The 18,027-nt window shown below is 41.3% G+C and overlaps 1 protein-coding gene across 2 annotated transcripts in view; it reads left to right on the forward strand.

Annotated features, from left to right (window-relative positions):
• The window catches only part of tsc1b (TSC complex subunit 1b), a 139,061-nt gene that overhangs the window by 95,168 nt on the left and 25,866 nt on the right, over nt 1–18,027 (forward strand). The window contains exons 2-14 of one of the 2 annotated variants that reach the window (XM_034192887.1): nt 1,079–1,287; nt 1,500–1,603; nt 2,042–2,194; nt 3,195–3,339; nt 5,240–5,394; nt 5,493–5,566; nt 5,668–5,846; nt 13,119–13,225; nt 13,794–13,959; nt 14,091–14,212; nt 16,013–16,106; nt 16,376–16,477; nt 16,850–17,480. In XM_034192887.1, coding sequence (XP_034048778.1) covers nt 1,179–1,287; nt 1,500–1,603; nt 2,042–2,194; nt 3,195–3,339; nt 5,240–5,394; nt 5,493–5,566; nt 5,668–5,846; nt 13,119–13,225; nt 13,794–13,959; nt 14,091–14,212; nt 16,013–16,106; nt 16,376–16,477; nt 16,850–17,480 — 2,141 coding nt within the window. In that variant the 5' untranslated portion in view covers nt 1,079–1,178. The remainder of the gene's footprint in view (nt 1–1,078; nt 1,288–1,499; nt 1,604–2,041; nt 2,195–3,194; nt 3,340–5,239; nt 5,395–5,492; nt 5,567–5,667; nt 5,847–13,118; nt 13,226–13,793; nt 13,960–14,090; nt 14,213–16,012; nt 16,107–16,375; nt 16,478–16,849; nt 17,481–18,027) is intronic. The other variant, XM_034192888.1, reaches the window with a different exon arrangement.

The raw sequence follows: 18,027 nt of genomic DNA on the forward strand, positions 1-18,027 counted from the left end.
CTTTAACACTGTGCCAGTTTTGAGACTCATAAGGGGCACCTTGCCAGATTGTGTTGACATTTTCACCAAATGTCACATAACCACCTACAGTTCCAACAGACATGGTATAAATATGGATGTGTGTGGGGGGGACTCGTGGTGGCTAACTCAAACTAGTTTTAACCTACATCCGTAATACCTTCCTTTGGATGTATGTACGTGACGTCACAGCTTTCCCTGTATCATAGTATTAATGATACTTGAGAGATGATACCACGGTGACAGATTTCTAGCTTCATTACCACTTGTTTCTGATAACTAAGTTTGTGTTACTGTGTTGCAAGTTCAAATAATCTTGATGGATATATTTTTTTCTTAAATTGAAAAATTAAAGGGCATATCTCACACCAGTCAACACAATCTTTAACAAAAAAACAGCGATCACTGTCGTCACTCCCCATCACTTTTCCTCATACTCTCCATGGTCACGCTCATAACACGGATGTAGCTTCCTCAGTCAGACTCACCGGCTCCCAGTAAGTAGCTCAGCACAGTGAAGCTAAGCATCAGGACAGCGCCACAAACCACGAATGTGGCCAGTTCCACAATTTTGGGCAACCCAACACGCTTTAGAGTTCTCCTGGCAACAAGAATGGAAAGGATAGAATCCTTGGTTAGACCCGCTTTTTGAAGCCATTTCCTGTGCTTTGCCGGATTTATTTCTGCAGTCTGTCCGGAAGACATTAAAAAAACCTTCCATTTTCCTCCTCAAAATCTCAAGGGCAAGTGCTGTTGCTGCATCCTGCTAAAATACACCTGCTTACCATTTTAATGTATTTACCATGCAATCCCATGAAAAACAGCAAATTTCAACTGCAAAAAATTTTCCCCATTCACTTCAATGCAACAGCTGAAGTGGCTCCAAAGATGATGTCACTGAAATCAACAATTATTGCAGCATTTTGTCAAACACTGTAGGTAAGGTTAGACCTTACCCGTGTGAAACGCCTTGGGGCGACTTGTGTGGTGATTTGGCACTATATAAATAAATTGAATTGGGCTTTGGGAAATGCTTCTGAATAGGTTTATTCTGATGTAGCGGTGCCTGGAGACTGTATTGGAGGGTGGCCCCAGGACTCCTCCAGGCAGACAGGGTCAACGCCAAGAGAGACGCTGCCTCCACCTCCGCCACTGCCAGCATGGCCAGGGAGCAGCCCAATGTGGGAGACCTCATCCCACTCCTGGAGACCTCAGACCTCCACCAGCTAGAGGAAATAAGAGGCCTTATCAACGAGCAGCTCAGTACTGGTAAGGGCGTGGTGTTTGTTCAGTGTTATTATATTTAAACAGTGTTTTACCTCTGATTTAACTTTGTCCTTTGGTTTTTGGTCTGGCAATTTAGGATTTCCTAATAAATTTCATAGTGTAGAAACCTGAGCCATGTAACTGTTACAAACAGATGTTGCATATTATGGTCCCTTTTTAAAGAGTGACTCAAAATATTCTTGCCTTTCTTCAAGAGCGAGGGTCTATGCTGCTGAACGGACTAGTGGATTACTTTTTGGAGACAAATTCTGCTGAGGCCATGCACATCCTCTCCTCCATCAGAGAGCCACACGATAAGGTGAGATGTGTCCACTGACTGGGATCCACTGGTATTTTGAGACTTCAGTTCAAAATAACAAAGGAGTACTTAGGTTCCTATCTTGATAATCTATAACGTATGATCTGTAACATGATACAGGTGGATTTGGGGTGTGTCCATTTAATTTTTTTATATTTAAATTGAAATGGTCCTGTAAATATGTTATGGGCACGTTTTCAGCATAACATCAAATAAACCAATCTGAGTGATATACCATCCCCTTTAAGCCAGAGTGCTCCACCAAAGCTCCCTGAGAAGAAGCAATAAGATGAAGTTTTGTAGTTCACCACGAATGTTGTCTTTTATTTCATTTAATGGTTATTTTTAATTTAAAAGACACATAAGTGCACAGCAATGATTTTAACAGAAGAAAAACAACTTTGTTATTGGGTTAACGCTGCTGGCCCTATCTCACAGCACCTTCTGGACAAGATGAATGAGTGTTTGGCCAAACAGGTTTGCCGGCTGCCCACTGTCACCTTGCTTGGCCACGTCATCCGCAAGCAGCCCTCTTGGATCCACAAGATCGCCCGTAACCCTCTGCTGCTCTCGCTGCTCAAATGCCTGAAGGTGCGTATGTGTTGTGACTCTCTGAATGCAGATATATCCCTGTCGGTAAATCTGAACTCTGTAAGGCAGAGGGACCACACAAGGGTAGTTTTGTGTTCTTGACAAACACACAATCTTGCACACTGCATTGTCTCTTCCTGGTAACCAAAAAAGACAGAAAGCAAAATCCTAACATATTTTATAAGGGAGCAATGAACAGTTGTTTTCATTATCCAATAATGTTATTTTCTGGATTAATCCACTAGTTGTTTGATCCATAAAATGTCAGGAAAAAAGTGAAAAATATTAATCAGTATTTCTTAAAGCCTAAGATGATGTCTTCAGATGTCTTGTTTTGTCCACAAACAACATATTCAGTTTACTGTCAGAGAAAAGTAAATTAAATGAAATATTCATTTAAGAAGCTGAAATTGGGAGTATTTTGATACTTAAAGACTCAGTGATTATTTGATTACCAGACTAGCTTTTTATTAATTTAATAATTGATTAATCAGTTGGATTCACTTAATTTTTAACCTGTTTTGCAGCTGTAGTTGGCGGATATAGTTACTTCCAACAAAATGTAATATTTTTTTTATTCCTGAAAAATATGAAAAATACAAGATTTTGAGATTTTATGATGGAAAAAAGTTGCCTCTTGTATGTTCTATCGAATACTTGCTAGTGCAGAGTTTGTGTGTGTGTGTGTGGGGGGGGGGGGGGGTTATACAGGACTATCAAGAAAAGGGGGTTATCAAATTATAGGTTAATGCAGTGATTCCCAAACTAAGGCAATGCATGTGATGGGTGGAAAATATGAAGTGGAACTGAAGTTAAATTATTCTGATTCATATTAGAGCACTAAACAAAGAAGAATGTTGTGTTCTTGTAAAGCGTACAATGATGCATTCAGCATGCCAGGTGAGGTTTGTTAAACACGAATTCAAAGGGTCTTCATTTCAAACTGTTTTTCAGCAATTGAATCTCTGACGTTAAAGCTTTGCTCATAATCTCCTTGCAGACGGACACAGACGTGGTGGTGCTGATAACTGGAGTACTGGTGCTAATCACTCTGCTGCCCATGATCCCACAAGCTGGTAAACAACACCTGTGGGAGTATTTTGACATCTTTGGCCGCCTAGCATCCTGGAACCTGAAAAATCCCGGTAGGGTCCCAAAAATAACATGTCCATGCAAAATGAGCAAATATCTGTGTTTGTGGTTAAGATTAGGGGTTGACGGTATGATTTTTAAGGGCTGATTATTGACAAGCTATGGAGGCTGATGCTGGTGTTTGTCTGCAGTAAAAAGATGTCAAAACTTAGTATTGCACACTCTTAACACAAAACTTTCTTTAAAATGTTTTTTGAAGCATATGTTTAATTCACAGAACCTTTCAACATGACCTTCACACAAAAAGTGCAAGGAGGTATAAATAACTATTATGAAGTTGAATAAATAAATGGCCTTTCTCACACATCAGTGGACAGAATAAATTAAAGTAATTCAAGATTTGTAATGTTTTATAACTTACTGTAAAAGACACAACTTGTGGCAGTTTAACTTAAATATGATACATATTTCTGTTATGTTTCATGTCATTCTATGTTATGCTAGGTTATATCCGGCCACTCTCCATCACCATGTTCCCGGTCATGCACAGTGCTTCCGAGATTATTTACACGAGAAACGGCGTACATACTGCAAAGTGTGGGACAAACTTAAGGTGCACTGACACGTGCATGACTTTGATTCACGCACTTGCACGACCTGTGTCGTGCAGGAGAGTAAACTTGTCTTTAACAGGTGCAGACTGAACATGACAGGGGCGCCGGTATGTGCAATTGCGCAAAGAGAATTTTGAAATGTTCAAAAAACTCCTTAACGCATAAATGTCGTGCTACGTGGCGCGATCTGCTCGCTAACACGATGTGCGGCTCGTCAAGTGGAATAAAGAAGTGAACAGAGCGAGTGGTTGCGTCAGCGGATTGCATCAGCGCGCACCTCGTCTGACGGATTATAACGAGATGTTAAATCTGTCATAAACATGTTCATTCAGTAGTTCAGGGCAGTTGGAACTGAAATGGTGCCATGTTCTGAGTTGACGCCACTCTCTCAATCATCAAGTGGAATAAAGAAGTGAACAGAGCGAGTGGTTGCGTCAGCAGATCGCACCAGAGCGCACTTCATCTGACGGATTATAACGAGATGTTAAATCTGTCATAAACATGTTCATTCAGTAGTTCAGGGCAGTTGGAACCGAAATGGTGCCATGTTCTGAGTTGATGCCACTCTCTCAATCATCTCAGCTTATATATGTTTTCAAAGTAACGTAAGATGCATTTAGTGGCCCAGCTGCCAGTAATTTAGTGATATCACCACTGTTGCGGCCTTGACTGGTGTTAATCAAATCCTGAGTCATCTGTGTATTTGATACAGATAAGACCAAGTGAAATATGATCAAGATCTTTAAAAAGTGGTCTCAATAAGATGATAGAAAGCACACAACGTATCTCCATTGCAGTCCGTCTCCCATGCTGTCCAGGTCCATGGCCTGGCCCCTTCACTTCATCATCCATTGTGATGTTTTATTGTAGGCATCGTAATTGTCTGATTAAGTTTTTATCCCCCAGCCCTAGTCTAGGGGAACGTTTCCACTCAACTGATGTTGTAATAGTATTGTAAATTCTGCTCATAATGTATTCCAATTATCAGCACTTGAGATTGATGAGATTAACTTTCAGGCACAAAATTAGATATTCTTATGTATGCAACCATGCTTGACAGGCAGTAAAAACATGAAGGTACTTTTTATAGAATGGTTGTATTTCTGATATTTTAAAATATGTAATTCTTTGTCATATCAGTAGGCTTGCTGTTGTTTTGAAAGTTAAGAGCTGCAGGCTTACAGCCCAAATGTGGTCAAAGGTGACAAACCCTGGCTAAAATGTAGACTGAAATTTGTGTCTGCAGTTATCTTGTTTCTTTTGAAGTTGAATTTGGTCAATCATTTGGTTTTGTTTTTTTATTATCTTTGGGTGCCCCTTCGCCCCCGGACATATTCAGGGCATGTTTCAGAGGTTTACTTGATCCACCTGCACGCCAGTGTCTACTCACTCTTCCACCGCCTTTACGGCATGTACCCTTGCAACTTTGTGTCCTACCTGCGCTCCCATTACAGCATGAAGGAGAACATGGAGACCTTTGAGGAGGTAGTGAAGGTGAGGATCTTCTCTGCCATGCTTGACTTCTTATCTTATTTACAGTTGTTGCATAATAATTATTAATGGCATAAATTATATTTAACCATCTTTGCCAGCCAATGCTTGAACACGTCCGCATCCACCCAGAGCTGGTGACAGGAACCAAGGACCATGAGCTAGATCCCACCAGGTACGTCTCATACTATTCAACAGGGCAGAATTATGGTTCTGGATTTAAATCTGTTAATCAAAGTAGCGTATAATGCAGTTTTTGTTTTTATTCTGCTGTAGGTGGAAAAAGTATGAAATCCACGACATTGTCATTGAATGTGCCAAAGTGTCTCTAGACCCCAAGGAAGCCTCCTGTGAGGAAGGCTATGCCACCATGCCTGAGAACTTTTATCCCCAAGTTCACTTCCGACCCCAGGACTGCACTTCCAGCCCCTACACAGACCTCCACAGCAGCTACGGTCAGAAACACTTTGTGACTAGAATATTCACATTGTCTGACACCCACATTTAAGTAATTAAAATAACAATGTATTTTTAAAAATTTACTCAACATTTTTTTTGTATTGTGATGGAGCTGGAATGTTACTACAGATATTTACAATCAGCAAACTCCATGTTGTAGAACAGGTACAACCCCAGTTGCAATGAAGCTGGGATGTTGTGTAAAATGTGAATAAAAACAGAATACAAGGGCTGAATCTCAATTCTACTCATCAGCCCTTCCCCTCCATTTTGCGTGGGCACGAGAGACAGAGGGGTGTCTCAATTGTCTTTTTGGAGTGAGGCGAAGGGGTAGGCAGAGGGCTACAAACCCCTTCAAACGATGGATGCACACTACGTTTGGAGTGGTAGGAGGAGCTTACCACTGTCTCCAAAGAAACAAACGTGGCGCCCAGAACCGCACAAATGAAAGCGACTTTCATTACAAATTACGCTGTTTGGAAAGTTATAACTTGCCAAAAAACTTTACAGGCAATTGCCTATGACAGCAACGTGTATGCTGCTGGATGCATGTTGCGTATATTGTTGTTCTGAAGATTATCGTAACTTCGCTCGTGCGCTGAGGCATTATAATGCATATACACACGAGTCAAGAGTCAAGACAGAAGTCAGACTACCAGAGCAAGAATTTTAGCTGAGGAAGCTTCTGCGATTTGAAGCGAAACGTCCTCACGTCAAGCAACCCAGTCCAGTCGAAGCTTCAAGCTTCTCTACTATACACACGAACATTACGATAAGACACTTTTATATCTCACAATGGAGAAAATCATGATAAAGGATAAGCACGTTAATTTGTATGTTCATAAATCTTTGGATAATAGCGATTCCTGCTGTTGGATTTCAAGGTCTGTAACGTGTGTGTATTTTGTAAACAAAGAGGGAGCCCTGAGCACACTCGTCTCCTAATAAGCTTTTGGGCAGAAAATGAGAAGTTTCACCAGTGGGAGTAAGTTGGAAAATATATATATATACACACACACACACACACATGTACAGTGAGGAAAATAAGTATTTGAACACCCTGCGGTTTTGCAAGTTCTCCCACTTTTAAATCATGGAGGGGTCTGAAATTTTCATCTTAGGTGTATGTCCACTGTGAGAGACATAATCTAAAAAACAATCTGGAAATCACAGTGTATGATTTTTTTTTTTTTTTAATATAATTTATTTGTATGTTACTGCTGCAAATACGGATTTGATCCCCTACCAACCAGCAAGAATTCTGGCTCTCACAGACCTGTTAATTTTTCTTTAAGAAGCCCTCTTATTCTGTACTCTTTACCTGTATTAATTGCACCTGTTTGAACTTGACACCTGTTCACACTCTCCATCAATCACACTCCAACCTGTCCACCATAGCCAAGACCAAAGAGTTGTCTAAGGACACCAGGGACAAAACTGTAGACCTGCACAAGGCTGGGATGGACTACAGGACAACAGGCAAGCAGCTTGGTAGAAGACAACAACTGTTATGATTATTTATTAGAAAGTGGAAGAAACACAAGATGACTGTCAATCTCCCTCGGTCTGGGATTCCAATGCAAGATCACACTTTGTGGGATTAGGATGATTATGAGAAAGCTCAGAACTACACAGGAGGAACTGGTCAATAACCTGAAGAGAGCTGGGACCACAGTCACAAAGATTACATTAGTAACACATGATGCTGTTATGGTTTAAAATCCTGCAGGGCAGCATGGTCCCCCTGCTCAAGCCAGCACATGTCCAGGCCCGTTTGAAGATCACCAGTGACTATTTGGATGATCCAGAGGAGGCATGAGAGAAGGTCATGTGGTCAGATGAGACCAGAATAGAGCTTTTTGGAATCAACTCCACTTACCATGTTTAGAGGTTGAGAACAACCCCAAAAAAACCATCCCAACCGTGAAGCATGGGGGTGGAAACATCATACTCTGGGGGTGCTCTTCTGCAAAGGGGACAGGATGACTGCACTGTATTGAAAGGACGATGGATGGGGTCATGTATTGCAAGATTTTGACAAACAACCTCCTTCCCTCAGTAAGAGCATTGAAGATGGGTAATGGCTGGGTCTTCCAGCATGACAATGACCCCAAACACACAGCCAGGGCAACTAAGGAGGGGCTCCATATGAAGCGTTTCAAGGTCCTGGAGTGGCCTGGCCAGGCTCCAGACCTGAACTCAATAGAAAATCTTTGGAGGGAGCTGAAACTCCAAACCTGAAAGATCTAGAGAAGATCTGTATGGAGGAATGGACCAAAATCCCTGCTGCAGTGTGTGCAAACCTAGTGAAAAATTACAGGAAACGTTTGACCTCTGTAATTGCAAACAAAGGCTACTGTACCAAATATTAACATTGATTTTCACAGGTGTTGAAATACTTATTTGCAGCAGTAGCATTTAAAAAAAATCATACATTGTGATATCCAGATTTTTTTTTTTTTTTTTTTTTTTTAGATTATGTCTCTCACAGTGGACATGCACCTAAGATGAAAATTTTAGACTCCTCCATGATTTCTAAGTGGGAGAACTTGCAAAATCGCAGCGTGTTCATATACTTATTTCCCTCGCTGAATATGTGTAACACATAACCTGATGTCCTAATAGACTGCTATTATTTGTCAAGGAAATTTCTAAAGGGAGTAGGGCTGGATGCAAAAAATGGGAGAATTTGAAAAAGAAATATAAGGTTAACAGAACTACAACCCCTGGCAAAAATTATGGAATCACCGGCCTCAGAGGATGTTCATTCAGTTGTTTAATTTTGTAGAAAAAAAGCAGATCACAGACATGACACAAAACTAAAGTCATTTCAAATGGCAACTTTCTGGCTTTAAGAAACACTATAAGAAATCAAGAAAAAAGATTGTGGCAGTCAGTAACGGTTACTTTTTTAGACCAAGCAGAGGAAAAAAATATGGAATCACTCAATTCTGAGGAAAAAATTATGGAATCACCCTGTAAATTTTCATCCCCCAAATTAACACCTGCATCAAATCAGATCTGCTCATTGACATTGACCCTATGCCATGACATTGACCCTATGTGTCTTTTTGCAAGGAATGTTTTTGCAGTTTTTGCTGTATGGCAAGATGCATTATCATCTTGAAAAATGATTTCATCATCCCCAAACATCCTTTCAATTGTCCAAAATATCAACATAAACTTGTGCATTTATTGATGATGTAATGACAGCCATCTCCCCAGTGCCTTTACCTGACATGCAGCCCCATATCATCAATGACTGTGGAAATTTACATGTTCTCTTCAGGCAGTCATCTTTATAAATCTCATTGGAAAGGCACCAAACAAAAGTTCCAGCATCATCACCTTGCCCAATGCAGATTCGAGATTCATCACTGAATATGACTTTCATCCAGTCATCCACAGTCCACAATTGCTTTTCCTTAGCCCATTGTAACCTTGTTTTTTTCTGTTTAGGTGTTAATGATGGCTTTCGTTTAGCTTTTCTGTATGTAAATCCCATTTCCTTTAGGCGGTTTCTTACAGTTCGGTCACAGACGTTGACTCCAGTCTCCTCCCATTCGTTCCTCATTTGTTTTGTTGTGCATTTTCGATTTTTGAGACATATTGCTTTAAGTTTTCTGTCTTGACGCTTTGACGTCTTCCTTGGTCTACCAGTATGTTTGCCTTTAACAACCTTCCCATGTTGTTTGTATTTGGGCAAGAGTTTAGACACAGCTGACTGTGAACAACCAACATCTTTTGCAACATTGCATGATGATTTACTCTCTTTTAAGAGTTTGATAATCCTCTCCTTTGTTTCAATTGACATCTCTCGTGTTGGAGCCATGATTCATGTCAGTCCACTTGGTGCAACAGCTCTCCAAGGTGTGTTCACTCCTTTTTAGATGCAGACTAACGAGCAGATCTGATATGATGCAGGTGTTAATTTGGGGGATGAAAATTTACAGGGTGATTCCATAATTGTTTCCTCAGAATTGAGTGATTCCATATTTTTTTCCTCTGCTTGGTCTAAAAAAGTAACCGTTACTGACTGCCACAATCTTTTTTTCTTGATTTCTTATAGTGTTTCTTAAAGCCAGAAAGTTGCCATTTGAAATGACTTTAGTTTTGTGTCATGTCTGTGATCTGCTTTTTTTCTACAAAATTAAACAAATGAATGAACATCCTCTGAGGCCGGTGATTCCATAATTTTTGCCAGGGGTTGTAGATGCAGCCTATAACATACATACAGGTGCTGGTCATATAATTAGAATATCATGAAAAAGTTGATTTATTTCAGTAATTTCATTTAAAAAGTGAAACTTGTATAATGTGTACATTAATTCCACACAGACTGATATATTGCAAGTGTTTATTGTAATTACTAATTAATTAATTAATTCATTAATTACTAATCAATCAACAATATTAATTATTACTATTATTCATGACTATCAGTATTATTAACATTAATTAATACTATTATTATAAATTACGAATTCATTAAATTAATTATTAATACCACAAAATTCTCCGACATGATTGCAATGTGTTGAAGAAATCTGCGACTTCTATGCATTTACGCAGAAAGGCGAGAAAATAAAAAGAGCAAACAGGCTACTGCAACAAGTTTCGCTTCGGTTGCCATGTTGACAAACAGTGAAGATGGCAGTTTGAGACGGGCAGTTTTTTTTTTTCCCCCCCTAAGGCGGAGGGGTGTCTGAATTCATAGGGCTAGAGGCATACCCCTTCACCTTACCCCTTGTTTTAAAGGGGTAGGGGTAGGGTCAAGGGGAAGGGGTACAAAAGAGAATTGAGATTGGGCCAATGATTTGCAAATCCTCTTCAACCTATATTCAATTGAATACGCCACAAAGACAAGATATTTAATGTTCAAACCGATAGACTTGTTTTTGTGCAAATGTTTGCTCATTTTGAAATTTACCACTGTGTTACATCACCTTTCCTTCTAACAACACTCAATAAGCGTTTGGGAACTGAGGACATTAATTGCTGAAGGTTTGTAGATGGAATTCATTCCCATCCTTGCTTGATGTAGACTTCAGTTATTCAACAGTCCGGGGTCTCTGTTGTCATATTTTGTGCTCCATAATGTGCCACACATTTTCAATGGGTGACAGGTCTGGACTGCAAGAAGGCCAGTCTAGTACCCGCACTCTTTTACTACGAAGCCACGCTGTTGTAACACGTGCAGAATGTGGCTTGGCATCACACAAAAATCACACAAAAGTACTTTACAGCAAAAAATAAAGTAGAACCACAGAAATTAAAACAGCAGTAACATAAAACTAGTTAAAAGCAAGTCTGTACAAGTAGGTCTCGAGCTTCTCTTTAAAAGTTCCACAGAATGTAGGCTGATAATCTCAGCCATGAACTCCGTAAATACAGAGAGCACATTCTTGACCACTGCTACACCACAATAAAGGACACCTAAGATTCTGTTTCCTGTGCAGCTTTGGGACTCTGTGATCACTATCTGATCCATCTCATCCCTTCCTACAGGCAAAAATTAAAATCTGCAAAGCCTGTCTTTAAGATGGTAAATAAGTGGACAGATGAGTCGAGGCAGGAGCTACGGGCCTGTTTTGACTGCACAGACTGGAGCGTCTTTGAAGCTGCATCTACAGACATTCATGGACTTTGTGACACTGACAGCTTACATTAGTTTTTCTGAGGTGTGTGCAGACCAAAACCTTCTGCACATACAGCAACAACAAACCTTGGTTTACCGGGAAACTGAGGCAGCTCCGCCAGGCCAAGGCGGAGGCCTATAGAAGTGGCAACAGGCTCTTGTATAAGAAGGCCAGGAACACGCTGACCAAGGAGATCAGAACAGCAAAGATGAGCTACTCTGGTAGGCTGAAAAACAATTCTCACCCAACGATCCTGCAGCAGTTTGGAGAGGTCTTCAGCATACCACCAACTATAGGAGACCATCCCCCCTACCTGTGGAGAACCCCACCTGGCTGAGTAGGTGAACCAGTTTTACACCAGATTTGGAAGAGATCCTCACACACCCCAACAACAATGGTCTACCTGCCCTCCTGGACACATCTTTCGCCCTCCCATCTGCAACCCCACCTTCACTAACAATCTGTGAAAATGATGTCTGCCAGCAGTTTCACAAACAAAACATCAAGAAGGCTCCAGGACATGATGGTGTCTCTCCCTCATGTCTGTCTGAGAACATGTGCTGATCAGCTGGCACCCATCTTCACTCGGATTTTCAACAGATCTCTGGACCTGTACGAGGTCCCCTCCTGCTTCAAACACTCCACTATTATCCCAGTCCCAAAGAAACTCTCCATAACAGGACTAAATAACTACAGGTCCACCGCCCTGATATCTGTTGTCATGAGGTCTTTTGAATGGCTGGTGTTGAGCCACCTGAAGGACATCTCAGAACTCTTGCTCAACCCAAGGGAAACAGTTGAGGATGCAGTCAACATGGGACGCCACTGCCTCCACTGCAGTGAAGTCAGGGGCGGACCGTTCGGTCGGTCACAGCAGGTGAGGCCGGGGAGAACCACATCCAGCACACGGACAGTCGGCACTGGTGCCCCTCAGGGGTATGTGCTCTCCCACTGCTCTTCTTCTCTCTCTACACCATAGGGGACCCCTCTGTTAAACTCCTGAAGTTTGTGGATGATGCCGCCATCATTGGTCTCATCCAGGATGGTGATGAGGGTGCATACAGACAGGAGGACAGGAGGTGCAACACTTGGTCCTCTGGTGTGGTCAGAACAAACTGGAGCTGAACTCGCTCAAGACTGTGGCGATATTGGTGGACTTCAGGAGAAACCCACCATCACCATCAGCCTTGAAGACCAAAGGATCATACTACTGTCTCTGTCCTTGGACAAGATATTTGCACGGTGGACTAGGATGTGGGTACCTGCTTTTGCTGGGGTAGTAGTCTGCCATGGATCGGTGTCCATTCCAGGGGGAGAAACTCGACAGAATCCTGGGATAAGGACCTGCATCAATGGGCCTCAGGTCCTATATATATATATATATATATATATATATATATATGTATATATGTATATGTATGTGGGGGTCAGTAATGATGCTTATTAAGTGATCTGTACTTGTGATGTATTGTGCCAAAATTTTGAGGGAAACTACACAAAAAACAAATAGTTTTTTTGGAAATTAGATTTTGACTTACTTTAAAGGACAGATAACACACATTGGTTTCCAGAGGTTGCTTGGTGGCTCTTCTTGAAGACTGATGAGACTGTTTGTCTTCTTGACAGCAGGAAGCTCTTCTTCAACTCCACGGCAGCCACAACCCCCGCCCCTGTCCTTGCCCCCCTTTTCAGGCACACAGCCCTCGCACCATAGCCCGCAGACCTCCAAACGCCAGGTAAGCCCATCCGTAATGTGGTCAAAAGCTGTCAGAAGTCTTTGTTTAGGAAACAAGCGTGGTCAGAGTGTCTCCAGTAACAGATGACCAGAGTGTAATTGCAGAGCATGATGTTATTAAGCTTCTTATCATTGTTTGTTGTTGTGCACTGGGTCTTGTTTACACTCAATAAACCAGCATCAGCTTTATTTTTTCCTCCAAACCCTCCACAGCACACTTGATTAGGGTGACAGTCTTCCGTGTTTTAATGGAGTCTGTCGGCGGTATTTGAGTTGTCAGAGTAAACAGGCTGGCAGACATTACAGGAATTATACAGAATGCTTCTTTCTGTCTTTTCCTCAATTTTTACAGTTCATAATGGAGGTGTCCGTGTTGTGAAAAGCAAAAATACACAGATGCACCCTGCACAGCGACCCTGAAAATAATTTGCAAGATTTCAAAGGCTTTTTTGTTTGTTTTTCTTTTTTTACTGCAGAGCTTCAATGCCTTATTTTTCTAGTTTCAGTCGTGTGTTCTGTTTTGGTGATAATTTCCTTCTCTGTAGTCACAAGTGTTTTAATTCTCACAGGACTCCGCCTGTGAACTCAACTCTTCCTGTGGGGGCAAAGATCCACTGTGGAGCCCCTCCTCATTGTGTGGAATGACCACACCCCCTTCCTCTAGAGGCATGTCACCCAGTTTGGAGCTTTCCCACAGTGCCTCACACCTTCCCAGCCGTTTCCACTGCACATCAGGTTAGCGGTTGCATTCTTACTTATTTCAGCTCATTTGTTTGATGTGTGCTTGTGTTCATTTTTTTCCTCTGAATTCAGCTCTGACATTTCGTTTGCATTTCTGGTTATGCTGATTGTTGTGTCATGATCAGGGGGTAAAGGAACGCCTGCATCCAGCACTCCAGCGACCTCCTCTCCACCTCCCACCCTCTCAGATGACTTCCCCATAATCTCTTTGCCAACCAGCACAGTCCAGTCTAGTCCTCCCAGAAAGGTGTGCTCTCTCTCTCTCTCTCTCACATAGGTATTTTTTCAGTCTGACTTTCAAGAGTCCTCATGTAGACTTATTTCTACTTCATTTATTATTATTATTATTATTATTATTTTGCTATTAAGGTGCAGATTTTGTTGACATCTTTTGTGGAACGGTTTCCTTATAAAAATCTATTTGCCTATAAAGAGAGGCCACTTTCGCACAATCCTTTAAGGCTCATCTTAAAACATATTTAATTTTCTGTTGCTTACAATTAGTCTGTTTTACTTTTGCAGTTTGTATTTGGTGTTTTAATGTTTATATTGTTTTTATGGATGTTAATTTGTCATCTTCATATTTTATTATGTAGAGTACTTTGAATGTTTTGTTTGGAAATAAATATTTTTTACAAAGCAAATATCCCCAAACTGCGTTTAAATCTTTTTTTTTTTTCTTCCTCAGCATACCAAAGCTACAAAATGCAGAAGTGTAGACTATGCCTTATTAATAGGGCATTTAATTTTTTTTTAGGCTCCAGTTGTCAGTAGTTTGACATTAGCTTCTTGTTTTTGCATGCCATTGAAGAAAATCCTTGCAAAAATGTTGTCATTTTAAATTACTTTGATTACCGCATCTTAAAGTGTTTTCCAGGATGACAGAAGGTAGATTGATTTGTCATCTGATGATCACTTCTTTGACAGTTGTGTACTTTTAATTTAATTATAGGAGTGGTAAGATTAATGTGTAGTAGTCAGTATTTTTATTGTTGTTTTTCTTTCTTAAAAGCTTCTCTTTTTATGCATATTAAGATCAAAGCCAAGCCGGTGTTGCAGACTGAATGGTCCACCCCTAAAAATCGGTCCGCCCTGCCTCCACTGCGCATGTGTCATTTTGGAGTTCTGAGACTGAGTCTCTTCACCCAAAGTGATCAAATGGATTAATGGGATTATTAACCATCAGCTGACAAGATAAAACCTCTTAAATCATTTTAAAGTCAGTTTTAAGCAGAAACGAGGTGGTTTTAAACAGAAACAAGGCGATACTTGGTTTTGCTTTGAATGACCGACATGCAGTGAATGCATCAGCTAAGAGCTCGTGTAGCTTTTCCTCAGTCTTTTATGATGAAATAATGCTGAATTTATATGGAAATGATTGTTGTACAAAAGCTTCAGATATCTCTCAATGGGATAGATGAATGGAGTGCAGTTTGAAGCAGAAACAAGGAGATAAGCTGTGAACTACAGCTAATGACGCATGCACAGTGAAGGCAGGGCAGACCGATTTTTAGGGGGGACTGTTCGGTCGGCGACATTGGACTAACACGCCGCTTACTGTAGCAATTTGCATCACACATTTAGCATGTCCTTGCAAATAGATGGCCCTGGAAGCTTGTTGATCTTCTGCCCTCTTAACAGATGTGCAGTTGCATTTGTGCTGTCAGTGTGAAGCTGACAGTGAAGTATGAGCGGTTAAAATTGCAAGGTTACATTAAATCACTACAGTTTGGTTGCTGCAAGATCTCAGTCTTGTGCTTTAGTCATTTACTTATTTATTTTTTGCATGTTTAAAATTTTCCTGTCACAGAACATATGTGATGTGTCACAATCAGTTACAATGAGCACTTTCAGATCTGAGCTGTGTTGACAGCAAAAGAGTTTCTCCATAGGCCATCATAGCATCGTGGGATTTGAAGGATGCTTTACATGAAATGCCAACTGTTTAATTTCAAGCTTAAAATATATTGTGCACAATGAGGCCCCTTTTATAATTAATGAAGCACTAATAGTTACCAGTGGTAATAACAAACTGTGCGACTTTCAGGACCGCAGACTAGGAGAAAGCAGTAAACCAGCATCTGTGAGACAAGAACCCATGAAAGATTCCGAGAAGTGTGCAGAAGTAACCACGAACAGAGGTTAGTTATGAGTCTGAGTATACTGGGTTTTGTTTTTGGTTTGTTTTATCCTCCGTTTCTTCAGATGCATTTTCTCTTTATTTATAGTATTCAGGAATTTTAACAATATGAAACAATATGAAAGTCTGCGGTCACATATGTATTATCTCTTAAATGGGCGCAAACTCTTCATATCCTAAAAATAGCAACATCAAAGGTATTTGTGCAAGTTTTTTTTTCCCCCTCCTGACATCATATTGACAGTTGTGAGACATACGTTTCTTTATCAGAAGCTGCTGAGAATATCTCCATGACTTTGACGGAGCTGTCAGTCTTCATGAAGAAACAAGAGCTGGATCTTCAGCTGAGAACAGAGAAAGAGAAAGAAGAAGGTAAGCTACACATCCTGTTCATGGTGAATAATTTTGACTTAATTCTGTCAAGCTATGGATTTAAATCCTGCTTGGCACACTTGTGGTAAAATTAACTGCGCGAAGAGTGCTTGGTAATTCTGGGATTAAAGTCGTTTTTAAATGTCACAGTGGACTGTCACAGTGGATGCCAGCTTCATCCAAAACATTCCTGTCTTTCTTGATTAAAGAAGTAGAAGAGCCAAATCTCTAGTCCTCTGTGGGAAAACCGATATCTGGACCCATTTTGGGTGCTCAGATTCTCAATCAGAGGCAGTGCGTTGACATTTAGGAGATAAAAGCAGATTTATCTCCACCACAAGGTCCTTATGTTCCTTTCTGTGTCTGCTGTAGCTGCCATCACGGAGGAGCTGTCAAAGATAAATGAGGAAACACGGGAGCTGTCAGGCCTGAGGGGCTTTGACTCGCTTTTCATGCAGACCACTGAGACTCTGACCGGCTACCAGGCACAAGACAAGACTCCATTCTACACACAGCTCAGTGGCCTGACACGGGACACTCACAGTGTTGCATCAGCACCAGACAAAGTGGAGAACTCTGCAAGTATTGTTACCGGTGGAAGAGGTGGAGGGCCAGGAGGAGAGAGCAGGGTTTCAGGCCTGGAGCAGTCCTGGTCCTTCTCGTCAGGTTTCACCCCGATAGATCACCACCTTCACCAAAGTCCGTCCGCTGCAGAAGAGGATGGTTCCAAGTTTGGGATATTCTCTCCTAGCCTGTGCAGCAAACCGTCAGCCCTGGTACCCTATGAATCGTTTTTTGACCTTGTGCTGCCGCGGGCGGCCTCACTCTTTGTGGGCAAAAAGACATCCGATGCGGCACACAAGGCATCGATGGAGAGGCTGGTACAGCAGACTGAAGGGTTGGAAGATAGGGAGGAAGAAGGGATAACATCTGCTTCGCCACTGGAGGTGCTGGATCGCCTTGTTCAACAGGGGAGCGACGCACATGACAAAGTCCTCAAGAGGTGAGGGGCGTGAAGTTTATTTCCTTTTATCCAACAGTTTGACTTTTCCTCAGTTATTTTCTCTCCTTATTACCTCATTAGCTCTCAGTATTTTTTTAACCTCCATCAAGGAGGTTATGTGATCAGTGAGTTTGCATGCAGGGTGGGTCAAAGAAGAGTTGTTTTGAAGTAGGTCGAGATGGGTGGGATTTTTTTTAAATTGCATTGGCTTGCATAAGTTTCATCTTTGCAGAGTGAAGCATTTTTTGAGTGTGAAAAGAATAAAATCATTTCTTGACAGATTTCACAGAATAAATTGGGCTCGTGCACACTTTCACATACATTATCTCTTAAGACCTTCACACATTTTTTGCAGGTCGATCATTTAATGCCTTGTTTCCCCCGAGCGGTCCAGGCTGGAATGCATAGGTCTGGCTTGGCTTGGGTTTCTACCACCAGCAGTACCCTTTAGTTTGGTAGGCAGAGCATGTGGGTGTCGACATGCACGTCATTGAGGGCGCACATGCTGTTGTGCGGCTTTGGCCCCTCCACACGGAGTCCACACAGT

This window comes from Thalassophryne amazonica, chromosome 17 (genome assembly GCF_902500255.1).
Source record: "Thalassophryne amazonica chromosome 17, fThaAma1.1, whole genome shotgun sequence".
NCBI lineage: Eukaryota > Metazoa > Chordata > Actinopteri > Batrachoidiformes > Batrachoididae > Thalassophryne > Thalassophryne amazonica.